The 13,957-nt window shown below is 41.8% G+C and overlaps 1 protein-coding gene across 1 annotated transcript in view; it reads left to right on the forward strand.

The window, feature by feature from the left end:
- The window catches only part of SLC38A8 (solute carrier family 38 member 8), a 44,386-nt gene that overhangs the window by 21,797 nt on the left and 8,632 nt on the right, over nt 1-13,957 (forward strand). Inside the window, exons 3-6 of the mRNA XM_058154971.1 lie at nt 1,622-1,820; nt 3,465-3,618; nt 6,813-6,917; nt 8,712-8,763. Of these exons, the coding sequence (XP_058010954.1) occupies nt 1,622-1,820; nt 3,465-3,618; nt 6,813-6,917; nt 8,712-8,763 (510 nt within the window). The remainder of the gene's footprint in view (nt 1-1,621; nt 1,821-3,464; nt 3,619-6,812; nt 6,918-8,711; nt 8,764-13,957) is intronic.

The following is a 13,957-nucleotide window of genomic DNA, read 5'->3' on the forward strand; positions in this document are numbered from 1 at the left end:
ATCCCGAAGCTGAACGATTTTATCGTATAGATAACCACTAAACTCCTCAGCTCGGTAGCTTTATTGCAACCAGTAATGTAATATAATAACATGTTCAGGCTTTTCCATTTCTGAATTTCTCATCAGGTGAGATCTCTCTGTGTCTGTCTGTGTCTGTCTGTCTGTCTCTCTGTCTGTCTCTCTGTCTCTCTCTGTCTCTCTCACACACACACACACACACATAGAGCAAGTAAAAAATGAGTCCTGAGATTTATACATCCATATACAAAAGTCCTGAGAAAGTTATACATGCATCCAAATTCTCCACATTTTAAAGAATATGGTCCTTTTGTGTCCAATTCCACACTATTTAGTTGCATCAGCAACACGAAATGGCTTGTCTTGTGTCATAGTAAAGGCTAATACTGTAGATTTACAGTTGCATTGGTCCATGAACATTTAAGCCTTAACACAATGTATTAATTTTTCTGTAAAGTTGTAAAGAAAATCGTATGTTTGAACTTCAAACAGAAATAGGGCTACCTTTTTCTTTTGATGGAAAACTGTTTTGTAATATTCAGCCAATGTCAAAGTTCTGAAGCTGGCTAAGTTCTGGTGAACACTTTTGTCTGAGAGCTTGCTTGGTAAGAAGCAAGAATCAACCTTCTCAAACATCTAAAGAGGAACCAATCTTCTCAAACAACAAAAGAAGAACCAACCCTCTCAAATATCTAAAGAAAAAGATGAAGCATACTTTCAAGCCAATCATCATTATTCATCATAAGCTATTTATCTGAGCTGTTGTGAGAATGAAATTGGAGTAAAAGTTTACTCTTCCGTTCTTCCTTCTGGAGCTGTGGTTAACAACAGCCTATTAATTTGTCCCAGGGAGGAATTTTTTCTTGCTTTTTCTTTCCTTACAAGTTCTAAAGAGGAATTCCTGACTGAGAACAGGAAATGGCTTGCCTCCAGAAGTAGTCAGTGCTCCATCACTGGAGGTCTTCAAGAAAAGACTGAACAACCATTTCTCAAGAATGGAATAAAATCTCCTTCCTTAGGCACGGGCTTGGACTAGAAGACTTTCAAGATCCCTTCCAGCCCTATGATTCTATGAGTAAACTGTGACATTAATTTCACTTTTTGTCCATCTTGTAGGGACTAGAACTTAAGACTGATGGAAAAAATGCAGAATAAATCTTCAGCAGCAGTTCTTTCAATTTGATCCTTGTTAAGGATGAAGACTTGGTTTGCATCACATGCCTAGACTGGACTAAAGGCATTTATGATCTGGTGTTTTGTGGGGAACTTGATCATGGACTTAATCTGTTGGGTGAATCAGGCCATCATGTTAATGTAGATGATTTGAGCATAACATGGAATGTACATGTGGACAATATGTTGGGCTAATATGAGATTTAGTATGTTGTGTAAACTTGGTCTAATGTATCAAGTGGATGGGCCAATGGTAAGAGGTCCGCCATGTGCCTTCTGTAGAAATGCAAGTAGTGGCTACCCAAGATAATTCTTAGAGACACTCCTTAGACTTCAGCACCATGGACAGGGACATATTTCATTGTCTTGTTTTCAGTTGGCTTCTACAGTACTTCTCTTCAGTGTCTTCTTCTCTTGTCTCTCCTGGCAGGGATCTTTGATATTCCTCATTAGCGGCTTAGTAATCTTGGGTTATGCTGCTTCCATCAGCACTCAGACAACCTACCAAGGTGTGGTGAGAGAAATCTGTGGGTCAGCTATGGGCAAGCTTTGCGAAGTGTGCTTCATCTTGAACCTCTTCATGATCTCCGTGGCCTTCCTCAGAGTTATGGGAGATCAACTAGAAAAATGTGAGACCTGGATTCCCTTGGAATTTGCTAACTCTTCTTTAGTACTTGGCAGTCTTTTTTGGCTGGGTGAGGTTGGTGGGGATGGTAAAGGAGGTGACTTCCATTTTTTTCAGCAGAAAAAATACTCAGTCATGAAGTTGGCCATTCTGGGCCAGAATACTCAGCCTCTCTGGGATAGCCCTAGACTTTATGATTTAAATGAGGCTTGTCTAACCTTGGCAACTTTAAGAGTTATGGACTTCAACTCCCAGAATTCCCCAGCCAGCCATGATTTAAAGCATATATTCTAAGGTGCTTAGTTTATCCTGATGCAATTTTCCCAAGCTTCATAGAAGGGTTAGATTCAGGACAGTAGAGGACAATGTGGTCAATTCCACATAGAGTTTGTTCTCCATTCTAAAATAAGTACATGGAGTAACCAGCATGCCTAGGATGTTTCAAGTCTCCTCTGACTTGATTCATTTTGTTTTTTCATACAATTTATCTACTAAGAATCTGGAGAGCTGCAAGGCACCAACCCTGGACCTCAGCTTTATTTCCTGGACAACCTCTGTATCCTATGTAAGCCCCAGAGGAATTCTTAGAAAATAAAATGACTTTATTTGGATATGTGGCCACCTGTCCAGAAGAAAAAAATGTTCAATTTGACTTATGGTCTTAGAGCAGTGTGTCAAACTCGATTTCACTGACGGCTGCATCAGGGTTGTGTTTGACACCACCCCAACCACGGGCTGGGGTGGCGGGGTGGCCGGAGCAAGTGTGGCCAGGGTGGGCACGGCCAGCTCAACATCACTCATCAAGGCTCAATTTTTGGCCATGATGGCCTCCTGCAGCCCTCTGCCAGTGAAAATGGAGCTCGGGGAGGCCATGCACAGCCCTCCTGAGCTCCATTTTTGCTGGCAGAGGCACCACGGGCTAGTCCTTTGGTGTTTCCAGGGCGGCCCTGTGGGCCAGATCTAAGCACCCTGTGGACAGGATCCAGCCCACGGGCCTTAAGTTTGACACCCCTATCTTAGAGGTTCTTTTTTGGGGAGTTACTGAGGGTGGTGAGGACCATGCCAGCTTGTCTTCTGATAAAGGTAAACCGTGACCATCTTTTGCACGATAGCAATTTTGTGAAAGTCCTGAAAGCAATTGAAAAATTGAGTAAATTGGGTAAATTGAGCCTGCATTTACAATAGTAGATCATGAGTCATGACCATTTTTAACTGGGTCATGATGAGACCATGAGAGATTTTACTACCTTTTTTGCAATGGTCACTAAGAAACCTATTGTTTGCTATGGGGCATTTTCCCCAAAAAACTGGAAGTAAACATCAGTTGCTGAAAAAACCCTCAACATAAATCAGGGTCATGTGACTGCATGCTTCAAATGGCCAAAAATGCTGGCCAGTTGCCGAATGCCCAAAATGGGATCACATGCCTGAGGATGGGGGTTAGGGTCACTTGTGAGGGTACATAAGTCAGAATTTTGAATCAGGGTCCCAAATACCTTTTTCATGGTCTGTTTTAACTTGGAGTGATTTGTAAACGATTGGTCATAAATTGAGGACTACCTGTAGATTAAAATAACAGCAAACTGATAAATTGGTCAGATTCAAAAGCCTTCGGATACATTCCTGCCCTTTCCTAACTCTTTTCCAGTATGTGACTCTTTCTCTCTCAACGAAACCCTGAATGGAGACACTTTTCAACAGCCTTGGTTTATTGACCAACGTTTCACCTTGTCCACCTTGTGCCTCCTGGTTATTTTCCCGCTCTCCATTCCAAGACAAATTGGCTTCCAAAAATATACAAGGTAAGAAAGAGTTCAAAGGACTCATTTTTGGAACTGGGGTATGCCAGGGATTAAGTCTAAATCGAACTTGGATCTGATTTATATCCCGGGTATGTTTTGGGAGGAAGAATATGGGTTTTACCCTGGTTGGACAAGGTAAAAAGTAGGGTGCAGAACAAGAACACAAAATATAGAATAACAGGGTTGGGAGGAACCTTGGAGATCTTTTAGTCCAGCCCCCTGCTGACACTTTATATCAATGATGGTGATCTTTTTTGGGACCGAGTGGCCAAACTGCAACCCAAAACCCACTTATTTATCGCAACGTACTAACACATCAATTTAACCCTGTGTGCTATCTAGGTGTTGTGTCTTGCCCGCTCTCACAGCAGCCGGGGCCTTCTTATCTGCTCCCGAACACGGAGGAATGTATGCCTCCCGGCCCCAGTCCTGGCTCCATGCCCAGACAAGCTGAAGAGGAGGGGGCACCTCCCGGCCCCAGTCCTGGCTCCATGCCCAAGCAGGCTGCAGAGGAGGGAGCACCCCCCGGCCCCAGCCCTGGCTCCATGCCCAGGCAAACGGAGCAGCTAGACCCCTCCCCCTCCTCCACAGCATGTGAGCCTGAGGAAGGTTTATTTCCAACAGCTGCTGATTGGAGTGACCCTCGCATCAGAAGACTGGATAGGCGGAGGCAACAGAAGGAAGGGAGGGGCAGGCCTTAATGAGTGCTGAGTCATGGAGCCACACCCCATGGCCTATATAAAGGATCTGCTTTCTGGCAGTCTCTGAGTTAGGCAAAGTCGAACTTATCTTGCTGAAGTCACTTTCTGGTCTCCTGCCTGCTCTGAGGACTTTGCTAGGACTTTGGGCAGAGCTGCAGAGGCAAGCCTGATTCGGATTTCCCTGACCCGGCCGTCAGCGGAGGAGTGGGACACGACACCAGCCAATTGTTCTAAGAAAAACGTGATAAATATGCCCCTTCATTTTTTTTCTGCTTTTGAAATATTACATTTAGCAACAATAAAAAAAACTTTTGTAATATCATAAGAGCACCAGCGTGCCTACCATCCCTGTCCTAATGTTCCCTTTAATTGTATTCATTGTATGTATTCAATTCATGTTTATACTTATATATATATATTATCTAATACATACTCGACAAATAAAAATAAATAAATAAATCATTTCTCTTTCCCTTCCAATCTCTTTCCCCGTTTCTCTCTCTCTTTCTCTTCCCCCTTCCCTCTCCTCTTTCCACCCTCCCTTTCTCTCTCTTCCCCCTCTCTCTCTTTCTTTCTTTCTTTCCCCCTTCCTCTCTCTTCCTCTCTCTTTCCCTTCTTCCTCCTCCTCTCTCTCCCTCCCTTCCTCTCTCTTTCTCCTCCCCTTTCTCTTTCCCCATCCCTCTCTTTCTTTCTCTTCCCTCTCTCTTTCTCTCTTTCCCTCTCTCCTTCTCTCACTTTCCCCATCTTCCCTTCTCCTTCTCTCTCTCCCTCCCTCTTTCTCTTTCTCTTCTCCCTTTCCTCTTTCCCCAACCCTCCTCTCTTTCCCTCCCTCCCTCTCTCTTTCTCTCTCTTCCCTTTCTCTTTTCCCATCCTCTCTTTCCCCATCCCTCTCTCCTTCTCTCTTTCTCTCCTCCTCTCTCTTCTCTGTCTCTTTCTCTTCCCTTTCTCTCTTTCCCCATCCTCTCTCCTTCTCTCACTTTCCCATCCACCCTCCCTTCTCTCTCTCCCCTCTCTCTCTTTCTTTCTTTCTTTCCCCTTCCTCTCTCTTCCTCTCTCTTTCCCTTCTTCCTCCTCCTCTCTCTCCCTCCCCTTCCTCTCTCTTTCTCCTCCCCCCTTCTCTTTCCCCCTCCCCTCTTTCTCTTTCCTGCCCTCCCTCTTTCTCTTTCCCTCTCTCCTTCTCTCACTTTCCCATCTTCCCCTTCTCCTTTTCTCTCTCTCTCCCTCCCCTCTTTCTCTCTTTCTCTTCTCCCTTTCCCTCTTTCCCCAACCCTCCCTCTCTTTCCCTCCCTCCCCTCTCTCTTTCTTTCTCTTCCCCTTTCTCTTTTTTCCCATCCCTCTCTTTCCCCATCCCTCTCTCTCCTTCTCTCTCTTTCTCTCCCTCCCCTCTCTCTTTCTCTGTCTCTTTCTCTTCGCCTTTCTCTCTTTCCCCATCCCTCTCTCCATCTCTCACTTTCCCATCCACCCTCCCTTTCTCTCTCTCTGTCCCCCTCTCTTTCCGCCCTTCCTCCCTCTTTCTCTCTCTCTCCTGCCCTCCCCCTCTCTTCCCCCTTTCTCTCTTTCCCCCACCCCTCATACCTTATATATAAGGCTTATTAAGACAAATGGCTGCCAGTCGTTCCTTGAGAACCTCCAGCGATGGAGCACCCACCACTTCCTGCATTCACATGACTTCATTTTACGATAGTTTTGCTGAAGGCTGGCACTGACATCCGGTTTTCAGCAAAGTTGTGCCCACAGGGTTTGCTTAATGACCACGACCTTTGCCCAATGACTGCAGCAGTGGCAGCTTTACAGCTGTGGTGTTTGCTTAATGACTGCTGCAAAAAAACATAGCATCAGATTGGTCCCATGACTGCTTTACGACCATCAAAACCTATGACCTTAATGAGCAGGCTCCATTATAGTCATACAACAGAATAACAGAGTTGGAAGGGATCTTGGAGGTTTTCCTTTAAAGAAATTAACAGATTAACAGAGTTGGAAGGGACATTGTAGATCATCTAGTCCAACCTCCCACCCAAGCAGGAGACCCTGCACCATTTCTGACAGATGCAGTCCAGTCTCTTCTTGAAAGCGTCCAGTGATGAAGCTCCCACAACTTCCGAAGGCAACGTCTGTTCCATTGGTTGATTGTTCTCACTGTCAGAAAATTTCTCCTTATTTCTAGGTTGAATCTCTCCTTGATCAGTTTCCATCCATTATTTCTTGTCTGGCCTTCAGGTGCTTTGTAAAATAGCAGTCCTTCAAATTCTTCTAGTCCAACCTCCTGTTAGGCAGGAGCCCCTTTAACCATTTCAGACAGATGGTTGTCCAATCTCTTCTTTAAAACCTCTAGTGATGGAGCGTCCACAACTTCTGGAGGCAAGGTGGTCCACTGTTAACTGTTCTCACCATTAAGAAATTTCTCCTCAGTTCTATGTTGGTCCTCTTGAGGACTTCCTGCAGAATCTTTTGCCTCTGTCCAATTTTGCTCTTTCTGCGCATCTTTTCCAGTATCCTTGGTACTTTAGCTGCCTGCTACCTGATGCTGGTCATTGTGCTGAAATATTATCTCCAGACTGATCACGCTGTTAAGCAGGAACATCTCCATTCTGCTAGGTAGGTATGGATATATAGACACCCATAGCTGTACTTGAATTAGTCTCCTTGATGCAAGTCATAAATCATCATGCAATTATGAGACTCTTGAGAAGGTCCTGCTGAAAATCCTGTCTAGTGCTTCTCATTTGCCCTAAGGGACAAACAAGCTGTTGTGGCCCGTCAGCAGCCAGCAGAGCTGGTGGCAGACTCAGACAGTGAGGAGGTTGGGGAGGAACATGGGCCAGTCCTGGAGTCTGGGGAAGGCTCTGATGAGAGCTCTGTGTCAGAGGCAGAGATGGGACCAGGGCTGTCTTACAGTTGTCAGCTGCCTTTGGAGTCGGATATCAGTGGGGCAGAAAAACAGCTGGAGCCTGTTCCCAGTGTGCGCATGCGCAGGGCTGCCAGGAGAAGGGAGTTTACTTGGGAGTAAAGGCACAGGTGGATGGTGAATGGCCCCTCCCTTAGGGAATAAAGAGGAGCGAAAGGGGAGTGGAGTTTGCAGGAGACAAGTAATTGGTTTGTGATTCTCAGGGACTTCTTGCCAAGTTTTGAAGATATCGGCCTGGCAGCTTTCCAAGCCAGATAAGGCCTGTGACTGTAAATTCTCCCTTGAAAGACTTTGCTGGATGTGAATGAGAAGAATTCACAGTAACTTAATAAAAAGGGGTTTTTGTCGCGACAAGGAGACTGCTTTGTGGTTTGGGGAAGCCTAGGTCAGAACACCAGCCCATAGGTGAGGGGTGCCAAACACAAGGGCTGCAGGCTGAATCTGGCCTGCGATGTGGTCGGATCCGGTTGTGGGACCGTCCTGGAAAATGTAAGAGGCTGGCCCGTGTTGCTTCAGCCCGGTCTACCCAATGGGAAGAGGAAACATGCCAGCAGTTTGGGGAGTGGCATCAAGCTGGCATGTTTCCATCCTTTGCTGACTTTGTCCATCCTTGTTGCAAAAGGACCAGGAGTGGGCTTCAAAAAGTCAGCCACGCTCAGTGAATGACATCAAGCTGGACACGCACACCCAGTTGGCCATGGTCACCTCCCCCCCCCCGAAGGTCAACCACAGCCCTGATGTGGCCCTCAATGTAATTGAGTTTGCCTTAAGTGCAACAGGTTGATTGCAGTATTAGGCAGTATTATTCTTACCAATCATAATTATTTCTTCTCTGTGAGCAAACTGGACAACATGTCCAGATGTGTTGATCACGGATACCACATGTTTTGTGGAATGTGGAAAAATGTGGGGGGGGGGAAATGAAGTGAATGGTATTGCCAAAGAAAACAGATTTATTCCCTCACCAGAAACTGCTTTTCTGTTCTTCTAAATAAAATCTGCCTGACCAATTTAGGTAAGAATAACAGAGTTGGAAGGGACCTTGTAAGTCATCTAGTCCAACCCACCCACCCCACCCAAGCAGGAGACCCTACACTATTTCTGACAGGTGGCAAGGCAAGATGATGGGAAGATGGGAAGATGGGGGGGGGAATGTTCTTTTATGTTTTTTATTATCTTTTATATTTTTATTAAATGTCTATGCTGCCCATCTTATCATCAAGCATCACTTAGCAGATTACAAGATAAAAATGAGAATGTACGCTTTAAAAAGATAAATATTAACATAAATTATTACCGTGAAGAAAGATGGCTAAGGAAGAAGCCAGTCTACAACGGGGGAGGAGGAGCATTCTTTAAAAATCTTCCAGGGCATTTTCCTACCTAGATAGCAAATAGACCGTGATTTTTATGGCCGTTTCCATATAGACCAATGGCGGGCACCTTCATAATGTACATCCTTGTTTTGCTTTTCAATTGCACAGCTCTTGGGCTTCCATGTTCAGCGTTGTCCCAACCATCTGTTTCGGATTTCAGGTAATAAAGTGAATAATTATTAAGGGGCAAAGGAGATATGGGGGCTGACTTTGTCCATCCTAGTTGCAAAAGGACCAGGAGTGGGCTTCAAAATTTTTAGCAAGGGGTTCTCTGCCCGGTTGCTGGGTGGGCGTAGCCATGGTTGGTATGGCCTAGTTGGCCTCCTACACCACAGTGTGGGGGGGCATTTTTGCCCTCCCTGGGCTCCGGAGGCTTTTCTTGAGCCTCCAGGAGGGCAAAAATGGCCTCCCCAGGCTCCGGACTGGAGGCCCCTTTCTGGTAGGCCCGTTTTTCACCATCCCTGAGCCTCTGTGCATGCCCTGTACTTACCTGCATCCAAAACGGGCTGCATGGGGACTCCTGGGAGGGGAGAGGAGGGGAGGGGTGGGCAGGGCCAGCCAGGAGTGGGATTTGGGAGTTCTCCGAACTGCACAGAATCTTAGCTAGAGGTTCTCCTGAACTCCTGTGAACCCCCAGCAGCCCCACCCCTGAAAAGGACAACTTCAATTTATAGATATCTCTGGGGATGCAACAATTTAGATGAAGGTGTCACCTTTTTATTATCAGGAAAGAAAGGGTAACGTTGTCATTGATTCTCTGTTCCTTGTTTACATCCAAATCAGAAAATTTAAAAGTCTTGAGATATGAGCTGTGCGTTTCTATACAGGTGGTCCTCGACTCACGGCCACAATTGAGCTCAAAATTTATGTTGCTAAGTAAGACATTTGCGGTCAGTGAGTTTTGCCCCATTTTACGTTTTTTCTTGCTGCATTTGTTAAGCGAATCACAGCAGCTCTTAAATTAGTAACACGGTTATTGAACGAATCTGGTTTCTGGTTTGCTTGTCCTCAAAAGGGGACATGACCCCAGGACACTGCAACCGTCATAAATGTGAGTCAGTTGACAAGCATCCAGATGTAAATCACGTGACCCTGGGGATGCTGCAAAGGTTATAAGTGTGGAAAAATAGTCCTTTCAGAACCTTTCGCCGGGAGCTTAAGACACATCTATTTATTTGCGCAGGACTGGACTAGTTTTTAAATTCGAATTGGTTTTAATTGGAGATTTTATTATTTTATTATCACTTTAATTATTCGGCCAATTATAATAAGTTTTTTAATGGATGTTTTATTTGTATTTATATGTATATTTTTATCTGGTTGTGAGCCGCCCTGAGTCCCTAGGGAGATAGGGCGGTATAAAAATATGAAAAATAAAATAAAAAATAAAAATAAGTCAGTCATTTTTTTCAGTGCCGTTGTAACTTCGAACGGTCACTAAATGAACTGTTGTAAGTCAAGGACTACTTGTACATGATTCCCAAGCAGTCCCAAAGGTAAGTTGGGTGAAAGAGATCTCTCTTAGTCCAACAGGTGTGGGGGTGTCCAAAGGGTATGGTCAAGTTTAATAAATAAATAAAAGTTTAATTAATAAATAAAAGTTTAATTAATAAATAAAATAAGTTAAGATGGCATGGCATGTGGGGATAAACCATCAAGAAGAGCTGACTCAGCAAAAGTCTGTTACACAGCTGCCCAGAATAATTGCCTTTTATTTGTACATAGACAGAACTTCATTTTGGTTGTTGACCAATAAAAATACAATCCCATAAAATGAACCACACAAAATTATCTCTTAACAACAAGAATTCTGTGGGCAAAATTTATACTCGTATAGCAAAACTTTGCTAGTTTTGAAGAAATACATTTATTTCGATTATTTAACAGTGCAAATAAATAGAAATAGGAGACTTACATACCGCTTCATGGTGCTTTACAGCCCTCTCTAAGTGGTTTACAGAGTCAGCCTCTTGCCCCCAACAATCTGGGTCCTCATTTTACCCACCTTGGAAGGATAGAAGGCTGAGTCAACCTTGAGCCTGGTGAGATCTGAACTGCCAAATTGCAGGCAGCCGGCAGTTAGCAGAAGTAGCCTGCAGTACTGCACTCTAACCACTGTGCCAGTGTGGTTCTTTTTTTTTAATATAAATTTTACTGAATTTTAACAATTAAACAATTTTCATTCAACTCTTGTGCATGACTGTGACCATTTACATATCATCCCATTAGTGTTCTCCTATACTCTTTATATTTTTATTAAATTATATTATTAATTCTAATTAGAATTTCTAATTCTTACTAATTCTACTATCTGTTATTTCCCCTCATTTCCTTGCCGCCGTTGTCATGTGTAAAGTAATATATGTTGTTGTTTTTTCATATTTTGTTTTCATCATTCCTAGAAGAAACAGCTTTGATGTGTATTCTATCTGGAAGCCTGTTACTTCCTGTATCCAGCTATGTATTTTCATCCAGTATTTTTTTTTGTTTCGGAGCATGACCACCATGTATGAAAGAAGGTACCTTCCTTTTGTCCACATTTCCAACAATTGGGGTTTAAATTTGGATATATTTTTGCCAATCTAGAAGGTGCCAAATACCAACAGTAAAACATTTTATATTGATTTTCTTTGTATTTTGTTGATCTGTTTAGTTTATAATTTTTGTTCCAAATTGTTTCCCAATCCTCTAATTCAATTGTATGCTCAATATTTCTAGCCCAGGCTATCATAGTTCCTTTTACTATATCTTTTGCTCTGTCAAATTCTAATAAATAATTATAAATTTTAGTTATTAATTTTTCATCTGGACCAGTCAATATTTTATCTAATTGTTTTGGTAGAATTTCAGTACTGTATTCATCTTTATCTTTTATATATCTTGATTTTAATTATAAAATTAAAATTTAATTGTCACCAATCTATATTTATTCCCTGTTCTTCCAATTCTTGCCTATTTTTTAGATTCTCCTGGTTATCTAGAATTTCATTGTATTTTGCCATGTTACTTAGATTCAGAGTATTGGGATAAAAAATTGCTTCCATCGTCGAAACCCAGTTAGGGATTTTCATATAATGTTTTTTCTTAATTTCTTGCCATGTTTGCATTAGGGCTTCTCTTATTTTAGGTTGTAAGAAATATGAATGAGATTTGTTCTCTCTGTCCCATAGGAAGGCATGCCATCCTTTTTTAAAATCATGTCCTTCCAATATGAGTAATCTTTTATTTCTCAAATTGATCCATTCTTTAATCCAAACTAAGGTTGCTGCCTGATAATAAAGTCGCCAATCTGGGAGCCCTACGCCACCTCTGCTTCTACTGTCCTGAAAGTCTGATAGTTTTATTCTTGCTTTTTTCTTTGCCCATATAAATTTTGTTGATTCAATTCTGTGAAAAATTTCTTACCTAATTTTATGGGAATGGTTTGAAAAAAAAAATAGCAGTTTCGGGAAAATATTCATTTTAATTGTTGCAATTCGACCCAGTATGGATAGATTTAATGCCCCCCATCTTTCCAAATCGTTTTTAATTTGTTGGTTTATGTAATTGTCTTCTTTAATTGAGGAACATCTCGCTGTCAGCCAAATTCCTAGGTATTTAATTTTTCTCACTTTCTATAATCCCAATTTTTCTTCTAACTCCCTTTCCTGTTGTGTTGTTACATTTTTAACTATCATTTTTGTTTTTGTCTTATTAATTTTAAGACCTGCTACCTCCCCATATTTTTCTATTTCCTGTATCCTTTGTGTCTTCCAAAAAGAATACCAGATCATCAGCAAACACCATTAATTTATATTCTTCTGTTCTAATTTTAGTTCCCCTAATCTCTGAATTTGCTCTAATCTTTGTCATTAGCAACTCTAAGATCAAAATGAAAAGCAGAGGTGACAGTGGGCATCTCTGGAGGACTCCTTTATTTCGACTCTTTATTTGTAATTTCTCAGTTTATTATTATGCTTACTTTTTGAGACGAATAAATTGCTTCAATCATTTGTTCAAATTTGTCACCGAATTTCATTTGTCTAATCATATATTTCCAATTTATATTGTCAAATGCTTTCTGCACATCCAGAAAAACAAGGGCAATTTGTTTTTCTGGATGCACCACATAATACTCTAATATATTCAATCCTATTCTTGTATTATCTCTAATTTGTCTAGAAGGGAGAAAGCCATTTTGGTCAGAATGAATAATCTCATTCAGCATTCCTTTCATCCTTCCTGCTATGATAGCCATAAAGTTCTTGTAATCTGCATTTAAGAGTGAAATTGGCCTGTAATTTTGAATTGATTTGGATGGGTACCTTCTTTCATAATCACTGTGATATATGCTTCTCTCCATGAAACAGGCATTTTTGCTTTCAGTAGGACCTCATTGTACAGTTCTAAAAGAATAGGTTCTAATAGTTCCCCCATGTTTTTGTAAAATTCCCCTGGTAAACCATCTGGTCCCAGGGTCTTATTAGTTTTTTGTCTTTGGATCGCTTCTTTTAATTCTGTCAATGTTATTTCCTTATTTAGCAGAATTCTCTTATCTTCCTCTAAAATGGGCATCTTTTTCTCTTTTAAATAGTCATTATTTTTTTCTAACTTAGTTTCCTCCTGGTCATATAAATTCTCAAAGTATTTTAATGCAATCCTTTTAATTTCTTCTTTATTTTGTAACTCCCCAACCTCATCTTGTAGTTGGTGTATTATTCTACTTTCCTTTTCTTTTCTGAATTTGTACGATAACCACCTCCCTGATTTGTTCGCATTCTCAAATTGGTTTTGATTCACATATTTAATATTTTTAACGTGCTCTGTCTGTTCTATTAGGCTTAACCTATGTTTTACTAATGTTAATTCTTCAATTAGTTATACATCACCTGGCCTTCTTTAAAATATTTTTTCTAGTTGTTCTAATTCTTTCACTTATATGCTGTTCCCACTGTGGTTCTTATAAAAGGGATAAATAAAAGGGATGTTATAAAAGAGATAAATATAAAACAATATAAATGTAAAAGGGATAAATATGTTGCTGTTGTTAGTTGCGAAGTCATGTCCGACCCATCACAACCCCATGGACCTGTCCATGGGGTTTTCATGGCAAAGATTCTGGAGTGGGTTGCCATTTCCTTCTCCAGTGGATCACCTTTTGTGATCTCTGCTATGACCTATCCGTCTTGGGTGTCCCTGCACGGCATAGCTCATAGCTTCATTGAGCTACAAAAGCCCCTTCGCCATGACAAGGCAGTAATCCATGAAGGGGGGGATAAATATAAAACAATATAAATATAAAAGGGATAAATAAAAGGGTGGGAATGGGTATCGACAACTTTACGGATGTGAAGCAAGGAAAAAGTCAGTGCAGT

The sequence above is a fragment of the Ahaetulla prasina genome, chromosome 12 (genome assembly GCF_028640845.1).
Source record: "Ahaetulla prasina isolate Xishuangbanna chromosome 12, ASM2864084v1, whole genome shotgun sequence".
Lineage (NCBI taxonomy): Eukaryota > Metazoa > Chordata > Lepidosauria > Squamata > Colubridae > Ahaetulla > Ahaetulla prasina.